Below are 12,500 nucleotides of genomic sequence, written 5' to 3'. Positions count from 1 at the left end.
TTGCGCGCGCTCACTGCTGTCCTATGAGAAAATTTTGTACTCATAGTCGTTCTCGTCCTAGAATCTAAAGCTCTCTATTATAGCTAAGAACGAAACTACTTGAAACTACAGTATTCAAAACTACAGGCCCCAGGGGACTGGTATTAGAAACTGCTGGCCCCAAGTGATATCATTACATGCCTTCATGCATGTCTCAAGTTTTATTCATTGCAATTTAACAGCTAGTTACAAATAAAATCTAACTGAATCAGTCCAGCCATAAGATTTTCTATAACAAGCTCAATGATGCCCGCATTTTGATTGGTTCTCGCCTATGATTGAGAGCGAGTTTCAATCGAGTGTCGTATAACCAAAACCAAAGTAATTACTCAATCAAAAAGGATGGAGACAATCCAGTTAACCAATCAAAACTCAAAGTAATTACATGAAGTCAACACAAAACACGGGAAAATGTGCATGCGTGAGCCACAATTGGTTTCAGTTCCACTTCTGATTGGTTGAAAAAGTGGCACGAGAACTTTGAACCAATCACTGAGTGAAGTAATGCAAAACCAAGCAATTCACAAATGACTTTCGACCCTGACTGAATTGACAACTGCTCTATTAGAGGATAGATACACACTTGGCATCATCATAAAAACTTTTCGGGTGTGTTTGCTTGGGAAATCGGATTTAGAATAACCTTAAAATCTGGATCTTCAAAATTAAAAATCAAACAAAATCTGAAAACAGATCAATTTAGAAATAACGTTAAAATTCAGTCCCAAACAAAAGGCAGCATCCCGAAGGCTCTGTGGTGCTTTTTGTTTAGGATAATCACTGAATTTTAATATATCGAGAGTGGTCTAGTGAAATCCTTCCTGACATCAATTTCCAATTAGTGAAATCCACAACCAAAAACATTTTCAGATTGTGTGTTTGACTGGAAATCTGAAGATCCAGATTTCAAGATCTAAATCCAGATTTCCCAATCAACCGTAGCATTGATTCTTTATTACTGGGTTGCCTATGGGCAAACCCAGTCGAGGTCTGTGTTTAGTTTGTTTGTTTTCTTTTTTTTCTTTTTTTTTTTTTTTTTTTTTTTTTCGTGTCGGTAAAAGTCTTGCCTGTCACTCCCCTGGTAAGTGGTGTCTTTGTGTATAGAGCCTTCTGCGCGTATTTCCGTAGGATCGAGAGGGTAGTGGAACTGCGTAGATTTCTCTGGTGGACACAGTAGAATCATTAACTTAGCCTGCAATGGGGTCGAAAGTCATGCAACGCGAATGGCGTTTTAGTGGATCCTCAAACAAAATATACCCTTATGGAGCTCAATAATGGAAAGTCAGTTGGATAAACTAGGCATGAATCTCAAAAGCGATGAGTACTGGACTTCGACAACAATCTATCGCCCGTCGAGACGAAATCAAAGTGAGCAGTATTTACCTGAAGTACATGGTAATTTGACACAATTGAGTTTCTTGTCTTCACGCACGCCATGAAATAGGAAGAGGTTTTCGCCTCTTAGAGCAAATATGTTGTTTGTTTCGATAAAAGTTTCGCTGGAAAAGGATTCTGTGGTATTTTCTGCCTTTGTGAATTATAATATCATGTTGTGTATTGAATTTTCGAGCTTAAGGTTCAAATGTGATATGGGAGAAGTTTTTTAGTATTGCTCTGTAAGCAGGAAGGGTTCACAGGCCTGTTGGAAGCGTGCTTGAGTTTCAACAAAATGAGCCCCAAAATCAGTGAAAACTTGTGACGCAGATGAATAATAAAGTAGCTGCTATTTCCAAAATGATGGAATTACCTGGTGATAAATAACGTCGTACGCGTCTTGGAGAGTAAATTTTGACTTTGCATAAACAAGTTGGGCGATTGTCATCTTTGTTTTGACTTCGCTCATTTCATTGTCAAACTTTATAACACTTGACAGAAAAAGAAACTTACAAAAACCCGGTATCTTGCCATCATTTGACACAGATGCTTCACTGTTTGGCGAGTAAACATGCCGCGGTAACTTAATCACGGCGCCCGCTGAATTCCGGCCATGTCACTTTCGATTTAAATCTCCCAAAATGTTTGTCGCTGATCGTAACTTTTTATATTCTATATTCACGGTTCAAAATTAATGTTGTTTTCATGTCGTAAATATTTTATTCTCGATCGACCGTCCGGGAAACTTCCTTCTGCTCTTTCTGAAAACTGTGTATCAATATTTATTTGCTTTTCCATCAATATTTGTTTTGCATAAAGCAAGCTAACAGAATCTGTACCTTGCTGAGTTCGCATTTGTTAGCGATCATAGTATTTTCGGTCAGATGTTTTTGTTTTTTTGAGGGGTTTATTGTTTTGGTCTCCCATCCCAACACTAACCCCGCGAAACAGGGCTTGACTTCAGTGAAGTTTAGTATTACAAAGTTTTCGGATGCTCATAGGGCACACTTGTGGTGAAAAGAAGTTGTGAGGGAACTTGAAAATTATCAACATGGCAGCCCAGAAGCCAATGTTTCTCGCTTCTCTTTTATTTGTTATTCTTCAGAGACTGGAATGCCGTATTTCAATACCACACAATTCAGTGCCTTCTGATTTTCTGTAGCACGTACCACAGGCAAGCCAGTGTATGCTTCACAGAAGCATCTAGTTATATAAAACAAATAGTACGTCTGTGGGTCTGTGGATTATCTGTGGGGTAATAGATCACAGAAGACGTCAAAATTTGGTAAGAACATCAGTGACACTTTTGTTATTACTACATTTTGACATTATCTGTGATCTATTACTGAACAGACGCATGTTAAATCTGTAATATGTAAAGGGTCCTGGCGGGCGCGACAGAATTTTCAACAAAGACGTCGGTCTTGTAATTTTACCTGATCATCATGATAGAGAAGTAGATTGGGACTTAAGTGCATGTACTTTCACAAAACGTAAGAGCCTACCTTCCTCGCCTCTTCAATCACCACGTCAACGTCCTTAAATCAAAAACACAACCGTTTTTATTTCCTCCCAAAGACCTTTGTCAGCGTCATTAAAACTGCAGAATACCCTGTCTAGAATCTAGAATATATACCCGTCAAGTTAATTTGCATCATACATAACCCACTCGAACCGCGGAGCCACCGTTTTTCAGTCAGGGACTCGATGTGGCGGGGTATTCTGCAGTCAACGGACTCTTACTTCGTCAAATTCTTTCGCTGAAATATGCGCGTGGCAGTCCACTAATGATATCCCTTCCTCCACAGCAGTTTCGGCAATTGTGACAGCCATGTTGGCATCAAATAACAGGAGAGAAGACGAATCATGGACTGGACTTCTCTTGACAAGAACGCGAATCCAACTCAGGATCACCGATGCAGAGACATTCAAAGAAGAACTTTGTATCAAAATTGCCATTTTCATTTGGGCAAAATCGACATATGTTTTAACCAAATCGGACTCCAAGTTTAACCTTCATCTATCTGCACTAAGACTCTCGAATGCGATATGGTGCAAACACGGCTTATTTCAAATTTTGACAAGCTTTTAGGGACCGTTTGAAACTTATGAGTTGGGATGGGGGGGGGGGGGGGGGTGGTGGGGGGATCTTAACTTACTGAGGAGGAGAAAAGTTTCTCGAGAACGCCAAAAGAAAGGCTCTGCTAGCAGGGTGCTGATGAGATTGCTTGATGCCTGGACGACCTATGACAGAAGAGCAGAAACGAAAGAAGAGAGAAAGAGAACGAGAACGACAAAACAGTATACCATTAATAGCTCAAACTTTTCCTGGACACTAAACCGTTTGTTATATTTACGGACTCGTTATTTCAAGTGGATGCATATTTTCCAAAAGTGGTTTAACCGTTTTTTCCTTTGTAGAGGAATGAAATTCGAATTTTTATTTTCAACTGGAATTAAAAAACAATCATCTGTACTCTTTTTGAACAAACAATCATCTGTAATCTTTTTGAACATGAAGAAATAGTTGATTTTTTTGTTTGTTTTGCTCTAAAATGCGACCAAACAAGCGTTTTTTACTCCGTTTGCCTAAATGTTTTTCGATGTGCCTTGACAATGGCAAGAAAATTGTGCCCTTTAATATGTTATAAACATGTAATCGGTATGAGTTCTTGTAAAACTAAAGAGAAATGCCACTAGCTTTCAGACGTTTGTTTAAAGCGCGTACAAGTAATTTGTTGGAGATTTTGTTTGAAGTTTGTCCTTTCTTGGTTGCCGTATTTTACCGATTCTTGTTCCAAGCCAAGCTGACGTGTTTCAATGAGAAAAAATCAAAATGTGGATGATTTCGTTCTCAGAGATAAAGTGGAATAAAGTACATCAATAAAACTCTTTTTTGACCTTGAACTCACAAAGTCTCCTAACGATCTGTCACGTCACGAGCTAGTACTTCTGTATCCTCAGAGACCCAGGGGCAGTCAGTTGACACGGGACGAGAAAATCATGGGCAAAATCGGGACTTGTGTTTTGCCCATGAATTTTCTCGTCCCGTCTCGACTGACTGTCCCTGGTTCTCCGAGGATGGGTGTAGTCATAAGTAAAGAGAGATACACACTCCTCCATTGCTTTCATGTAATGCCACGGTCCTTTATTCACTGAACGATTATCTTATATTGTAATACAAAGATTATTTTACTTCTACTCGGCAACAGTTACAGCTACGCAAAGACCACCCACAAGATTTTGAAAGTTTTGACATGATATGGAAGCTGAGGGAGAAACATTTGCAGAAAGATTTGTCGTTAAGGTATTTTACTTGTTGTGCTGTTACCCTTGTGTAAGAAAGGCAAGCCTGATATAGACCCCTGTTGGTTTCCTGGAGGACAAACCCTGAACATGTGTTCCAGTACCCACAACTGACCCAGAATGGTTTTTTGGGAACTCTGTTATTCACACTAGTGTAAAGAGGTCTGTTCAGGCTATTACATGAAGCCTGAAAAACTCTGGTAACCCATTGGTAATAAACACTTAATGACTGGTCCCGAGGGAAACAGTTCATTTTGTTTCCGTATCGTTGATCCAGATCCCGGCAAAGTTTACAGTCGCAGGAAAGAAAAGCAGGATGCAATCAACGGTCTCAATAGCAGCAACACAGAAACAGTGGAATTTCCAAGAGACTGGGGATGTTCACTTGACAAAATGCCTATGTTAACGAGGGTTAAAATGAACAATCATATCACTAAGTCGGGAAAAACCATCGGTAATATCGATCATCACACTGTTCCAACAGGTTTAATCAGGGCGAGACGTTTTCTAGACGTTTTCTCTTTAAAGGGGCTAGGTCACGCGATTTTAGGTAATTTTGTTTAATTTTGTTAATTATGAGCTCTAAACGTCAAATTGGCAGAGCAAGTCTTTCATTTGCAAAATCACGGCCATATAACAACTGAGAATGATTTTCCAGCTTTGTAAATGATATTTTGATATAGACTGATATAAATTTGAAAAAAGGTGGGCCGACGTTTTTCAAATTTACTCAAATTTCATCCATTTTAATCCTCTCCAGTTTTGTCCATCCATGTCCCTTCTTGGCTTCCCTGTGTTTTGTTAGAGTTCTCCTATAGTTTTGAACAGTTATTTTGATATTTTAGTTAATTCTATGACCATTCGATCAGTGCTGAAATTGCCTAAAATTGCGTGACCTAGCCCCTTTAAAGAGATTGAATGCGCTATATTGAGACTGAAACATTGTCCAGTTCTGTGACGGTTTACGATACTTTCTATTAAAGGATTTCAATTTTTATCTGCGAAAAGCAAGTTTGTGTCATCGGCAAACAGGAAGAAATCAAATTTTTTTGAAGAGGTTTGGATATCATTGATATATAATAGGAATAGAAATGGCCCGCGAAGACCGAGCGTTGGGGTACGCAACAGACTACCTTTTCTTTTTTTGAAAAATTTCCACCTGCTTGCTTTGTCTGACATCGTGCGGAAAGATACGAGCGAAACCAGTTGTTGACAATAATGATTCAGTTTATGAAGCAATATTTCGTGGTCAACAGTATCGAAAGCCTTTTTTAAGTCAACAAATATACCGCATGAAAAAAGTTTCGTATCCATGTTTGTTTGTACAAGGAAGGATTACGTTTTGCAAATGTTGGCCGTGTAGCACTTATATATGAACAGACTTAACTGATTAGAGTGTAATGTGAAGTGCTAAGTTTCCACTCCATATGAGCCATGTGAGCGTTAGCCCTACTGATGGAAATGGGCCCACACAAGGACAGAGAAAAACTTTGACCAGGGTGTATTTTGTTTGTATTTTGTTAACAATGTCTAAAAGTGCATGTTCAGTGGAGTACCTTTCGCGAAATCCATATTGTGATGAGCATAATATATCGTGCTTTGTAACAAACGCTTTCACTCTATTACACATCAATTTCTCAAACAGTCTCTTAACCATGATTACAGAGTAGTAAAATTAAGATTGGCCTATAGTTTCCGCATTCAAGTTCATCACCGCTTTTATAAATAGAGATTATTTTAGCGTGCTTCAGTTTGCTGGGAAACATGCCGGTTTCAATCGATAAATTCATTGTTTTTGCTAGAGGTTTGGATATAACTGTACAGGCGTATTTAAGGATACGTAGTGCCGGAAATGAATATAGCCCGTGTGCTTTATTAACAGGGAGAGACAAAATCTCATTTCTGATTTTCTCACGGCGTAATTGGGTCGAAAAGAAATGACGAAGAGGGTGTCTGATGGACCTTGGCGGTGATATTCATGGAAACGCTGTCTACACTGTGGTATTGCAGATGCCAGTTTATGCCAAATCGTAGCAAAATGTGTGTTGAGCACATCTGAAATCTCTTGTGCATTTGTTGTCACAACTTTGTTAGCTGGACATCTGATAGAGGAGATTGCACATTTTTTATTCCTTCTACGATTAATTAGACTATTGATGCCTTCCCAACTTTTCTTTATGTTATCAGATTGTTAGAGAAAAAATTGTGAAAGTAAAGTTTTTTGCTCGATCTAGTTAATGTCGAGATTTTATTCCTATAGAGCTTATATTTCTCGTTTTCTCCGCAGGAGTAAAAGTGATTCTTCTTTCTTATAGAATTTAGTATTCCTTTAGTTATCCAGGGTTTTAACATCTGTCTAGCTTTACGTCGTGTAGTAGTTTTAGTTTTCATGTATGAGGAGACAGCGACAAATTCCAAACGTGAGTAACGACAGGTGTGAGCCGTTTTCTTTACATCAACTAAAGTGTTCCACACACACCGCTCAGATATTTCCGGGGGCTTTACACTGTCCGGGATATCCATATCAATAGGTTTGACGTAGCTGTCATCATAGCACAGGTTGGCGAAGTAGTCGTTCAGACGAACGAGAAAGTTGTTGTCCAAATTTATCGACGATGACCAATCACCGCTACCAATGACAGCCGGTTTTCTGTTCTCAATTCTAAAAGCTGCTCGCGTCAGCTCACGACTCACGATCTCCTATTCACAAAAACTACAAAAACTGTACACAAACGGTTTAATGGTCACTTAAATCCGTTTGTGTTGGCCTGTAGCTTCACTCACGCGTGCACTCGAATGAGCGGGTTTATTATAGAGATTAGTTCTATCGTTATCTGGTAACGCTGAATGGGAAGATTTCACCGTCCCGTTTTTTTCAAAAAAGACAATATATGTTGATTTTAAGGCTCAAAGAAATGCCTTATATCGTTGCCATGGTAACGTTATTTTGGAGGAAAATGTGATGTGAGAAATCTATGATGGGTACTTAATAAGCTTTAATACCCTGGCCAAATTTTGTCTTGATATGATTACCCTAACTGTATCTAAAAACAGTATATGTTTATTTGTTTGAAAAAAAGAGAAACTATTTCGAGCTTCCTTAAATAAAGACAGGCGTTCCTTGTTGTTTAATGAAATATGGGACTTAGTCCTCAGCATACACTTGACTATTAAAGGGCGACATTACATATCTCAGCAGAATGAAGCGTTTTTGCGTAGAATTTGCATCCCACTTTTCACGTCAATGGTTACTGAACAATTGGTCTGGCATTGTAAGATATGCATGGGAAACGATTCCTGTCTGTGAGTGACCGACTTATTCACGACCCGCGGGTGTGTGACACACGTGGAATGCGTGTTTCACGGTTTCGCTGGTAACTGGAGGTCAGTTTTAAAAACTTTATGTACTACTAGTATAAAGCCTGGTAACCTGCGATCAGGCTATTTTCGGGGGAGGGGAGGGGGGGGGTCGCTACTTTCGGGAGGTCGCTACTTTCGGAATTTACTAGCGGCCACAAAAAATTGACGTTGATTTCGGGGATCGCTACTTTCGGGGGTCGTTACTATCGGGACTTTACGGTAACACAATTTTTAATGGAAACGAGTGTCTGAGATGATTTGTTTCCTATAGGCGACACACTATTGTTCGCCTTGAAACACGTTCAATCAGACTTGAAGTAGGTGCACTCCTTTTTCTCCTCGCTTCACGAAGGATTAGTGGTACGCCTGTCTGCGATCGCTTAAACATTTGCCTCCTGCGTCGATCGTCTGCGATAAGACCGTCGCAGACAGCTACCGATCGTCGCAGACCGTTAAAGATCATATGGAAACCAGGCTTTACGAAAATTACCACAGAGCAGCGTGCATCGTGTTCTCCTCCTGTTCACGCGCGACTCCAACGCAGGGCAGTTTCAAGCATGTCACACCCAATAGGATCCTCATGCGTGACGTCACGTTGTCATGACAGCAAAATATTTGGTTCACCACTAGTCTGTCGTCGTCATCAAGTAAGATTCCCTGATTGCGAAACGCTATCGTTATGGCCATTGAAGCCTAGGGTGAATTCCTTGTTGAAGAAGTGTGCTTTTAGGCGATGATGTTAAAAGAAAAATTAGAATCTCAAGGTAGTTCAGCCTTACAAAGGTTGCTTAATTAATACTTGGAATGTGAGAGCCATTACGGAAAGATGATTAAAATAGCAACATGTCAATCAACATATTGTTGTTATGGTTACTTAAGTTGAAGGTATAAAACACGAGGGTTACTGCGAAGCAAACGTTGTTCCGAGTCTTCAAGTGAAAGCCGTTACCTTTCGAAAGGAGACTTCAAACATACTTTTTAAGCCGCTGTATAACTAAAATTATACATCAAAATGGTAGGTGAATGGCTTTTAATTTTTGATTGAAACAAGTGTGAGCGAACAGAAAATTGCACGCTTTGTTTGTACTTGTATAGACCGCGTCACTTTTAAACTTTCGTAAATTCGTCTCCTTATCTATTCGAACATAGTCCCTCCACTAACTATGATTCGAGTTCGCCTGAATGTTTTCAAAGATATCCCTTGCTTAAGAAAACTTTCAGAAAGAGGACCCCGCTAGGATAATGGTGAGACAGTTACGAGTTTTCTGTTAATTATAATTTGTCTTCTAAATTTTGTGTCGCAACAGCGTGAATGTATCTCCGTCCATGTTGGCCAAGCAGGAGTTCAGATTGGAAACGCTTGTTGGGAGTTGTACTGTTTGGAACATGGAATTCAACCTGATGGCCAGATGCCGAGCGACAAGACCATCGGCGGTGGAGATGATTCGTTCAACACGTTTTTCAGCGAAACTGGAGCGGGAAAACATGTGCCTCGCGCCGTGTTCGTTGACCTAGAACCAACCGTCGTTGGTGAGTTAGACAGTTAGATTAAAAAGAATTTTTGTTTCTTCGAAAATCCTACCTCTTCACATCGTTGATATGTTTTTATACTAAACCTGAACTATGTGTTTGAAAGCAAATCTTGTAAGAACCAAGTCATATTTTTGCATGCATGTGAAATGCAAGAGCGTGGAGTGTTCACGCGCGGCTTTCCACGTTCTCATCTGTAAATTATAACGATAAAGTTCCATTACGATCGACACTAAATCTTATCCAGTTCAAACTCAAAAGTTAATCATTCACCTTCCTAAGGGCACCCGACGAGCAAATTAAGCCAAAAGCCTTTGCGAGACATTTCAAGGCTCCTTGTAATGTATAAAGACTGTCTAAAGAGCTGTTTTTATCACCTAGATAAATTTGATTTGTTCGGAAATCTTAGCTGAAAATTGAAGTGTCCGAACATTTTAGGGAATGACATCTTCATTTCGAAAATTGCAAGCTGAACGTGGCCTTCTAAGAACTTTCCATCGAACCTTAGTGCGTCATTGCGTCCTGGGAGGCGCTCGTTTTCCTTTTGGACGCATAGAATATGGAACAAAGGGTCCAGTTGGACGCAGGAAAAAAATCGAATGTTTATGCAAATTATAAACGCCAGGAAAAACATGCGAACGGTGTATTTCGCAGGGGAATTGAACATTCCCATTTCTCACAACTTAAATTTCAAGTTAAGCTGTTATTTAAGGGATTTTTGTAGTCGAATGATTTCATTTTGTCAACGACTATGTCCAGCTTGAGGAGTTTTAAAAGTTTTAAATTCCTGCGTGTTATGATCTGAGCTGCTTTTTTTAGGCGAGACAATTCTTGTTTTGCAAATTATGCAACTTTTTCGGAGTTAGTGTTAAAAATAAAGTGTTGAAACATGAAACTTGAATGTATTCAGTCGCTTGATTATTAACATTGGCCATGGCGAAATCACGGCCGCACGGGCCGACGATGAACTGTGTATCGATCACCTAGATTTGGTTACTCTTTTGTTCCTAAATTACACCTCAAGTGTTGCTAAAATAAATGATATCCTTCTTTTTTACGGAAAACTGAGATTAAGATCTGTTTTTTTAATTGCTGTGGAGATCAAGAACATTTATCAACTGGAGCTAACATTTCCTACAGCGTTTAACTCCTCGAGGCGTTTTCGGGATGTGGTCGATGGGTAGAGTAAATTTAATGCAAAATTTTCACTTATATATATTCCCGGTCGATGGAGCTTCGACAGCCCATACATTTTGGTCGATAAATCAACGGGCATAAACAGTTTCAAAGAAATTGATCATTTTATTTTAAGTACATATTCGAGGGGAGGGATAAGACTTTATTTTTGTGCAATTTAGAAATCTGAAAGGGTACTGCAGCAGCAATTAAGAGACAATAGATCGAATATTAATTCTTGAATATTAAGAAGAAGAAGAAGAAGAATGGTTTATTTAATACCTTAATGGCAGCATAAACTGAATTGCTAAGGTTTACAATGTATAGAAGGGGGAAATATATGAATATAATTACCAAAAAACACTTACATGCTTAGAATAAAAATCCTACACTACAAATATAAATCTTAAGTCTTAATTAGCTGGACCCCCAAAATGTTTAAGTGCCACAGATTGCATAAATATCCCTTAATGTTTTCAGACTACTTCTACTTTTCCCTGGTTGCAAAACTTTTAGGTGATCTTTTAGTAAGGAAATCTATAGCTGTTTGGCAACTTAAAACCGAAATACTTAGAACAGTTTCACTCTCCCAAACACATATTTCATCGAAGGTTATTGTTGGGTGCCCCTGCTTCCTCCAATTTAATGAAATGAAAGATTTATGTAATATGACTTCTTTCGGATTTAAGCTGAAACAAAAGAGTCGGTTGCTTCTCGATTCATGGCCATTATAAAAATGCAAAGGCGTTCAGCCATATCTCTTCAGCATCCCAAGGCGTGTCATAATTTTGAGGCTCAAGTGAGTAGCGAAAAAAAAAAATCAAAGGAAAGGCGTTAAGTTTATATGTAAATGTGTTTGTCAATGTTTAATAGAAACATGCAAATCTAAAGTTTGTTGGAATTTTCCATTTTCATTTTTTTCCCTTGAAAATTTACTTGTAGTTTGTGTTTAGAATTAATACTAAGTTATTCGATTCCGTCGAAACACAGGTGATTGGAGTGGTTAATTGAAATTTTCGCAGTTGTGTCATGTTGAATTTCGGCAGTTTAGTTCTTCTGGCCAAAATTTCTTATAATGGGGCCGCCACAGTTGAACTTCATTGTTTCGCTAAAAATGTCGTTCAGACCTAGGGAATGTTTCCTGTCTTTAATTTTCATGAGTGGTGTACTCCAGGAGCAGTCTTGGCTCAGATGGCTAGTGCGCGGCTTTCAGAGCGAGAGGTCCCCGGTTCAATCCTCGGTGACTTCAACGTCCGTTTCGAATTTCCTCTGATCCGTGTACATGTAGCTATAGCTTTAAATATCTGTAAAATGGAGCACTGACAGAGGGAGGGGGGTAAAGGGTGCACCGTCGGCTTCTATTGATACCAACCTTATAGCTGAAGGATCTACCGACGTTAAATAAAGTGACTTTACCTTTTTTACCTTTACCTCCATTGAATTTTAACGTCAAGCTTAGATATTTGGGTTTCGGTTGTTCTGTTCCTCTAAACAAGAATTCACCTCGCAAAATTGAGCAACATTGTAGGAGGAATCCTATCAAGTATAATTTACTGGCGTTTGGAGGTAAAAAATATCTGGTGTTGCTGTCGGGAACTAAATTCCTTCTGGCCCCAGTTGTTATAAAGGTGGATAACGCTATCCACCAGATCAATCACTATCCATTGGATAGTGCAATTAATTTTGTTATTACTTATCCACTGGATAGTGATTTA

The 12,500-nt window shown here is 39.1% G+C and overlaps 2 protein-coding genes across 2 annotated transcripts in view; one reads left to right on the top strand and one right to left on the bottom strand.

Annotated features, from left to right (window-relative positions):
- LOC138027924 (putative deoxyribonuclease TATDN3) overlaps positions 1-3,467 on the bottom strand; it is a 24,819-nt gene extending 21,352 nt beyond the window's left edge. Inside the window, exons 1-2 of the mRNA XM_068875543.1 lie at positions 3,157-3,467; positions 2,919-2,951 (exon numbers count right to left, since the gene is read on the bottom strand). Coding sequence (XP_068731644.1) covers positions 2,919-2,951; positions 3,157-3,378 — 255 coding nt within the window. The 5' untranslated portion in view covers positions 3,379-3,467. The remainder of the gene's footprint in view (positions 1-2,918; positions 2,952-3,156) is intronic.
- A 5,484-nt stretch (positions 3,468-8,951) lies between these two features.
- The window catches only part of LOC138027923 (tubulin alpha-1 chain-like), a 7,788-nt gene continuing 4,239 nt past the window's right edge, over positions 8,952-12,500 (top strand). Inside the window, exons 1-2 of the mRNA XM_068875542.1 lie at positions 8,952-9,094; positions 9,387-9,609. Of these exons, the coding sequence (XP_068731643.1) occupies positions 9,092-9,094; positions 9,387-9,609 (226 nt within the window). The 5' untranslated portion in view covers positions 8,952-9,091. The remainder of the gene's footprint in view (positions 9,095-9,386; positions 9,610-12,500) is intronic.

The sequence above is a fragment of the Montipora capricornis genome, chromosome 12 (genome assembly GCF_036669925.1).
Source record: "Montipora capricornis isolate CH-2021 chromosome 12, ASM3666992v2, whole genome shotgun sequence".
In the NCBI taxonomy this organism is placed as follows: domain Eukaryota; kingdom Metazoa; phylum Cnidaria; class Anthozoa; order Scleractinia; family Acroporidae; genus Montipora; species Montipora capricornis.
The sequence above is the reverse complement of the archived record's forward strand: the minus strand, read 5'-3'. Positions and strand labels throughout refer to the sequence as shown.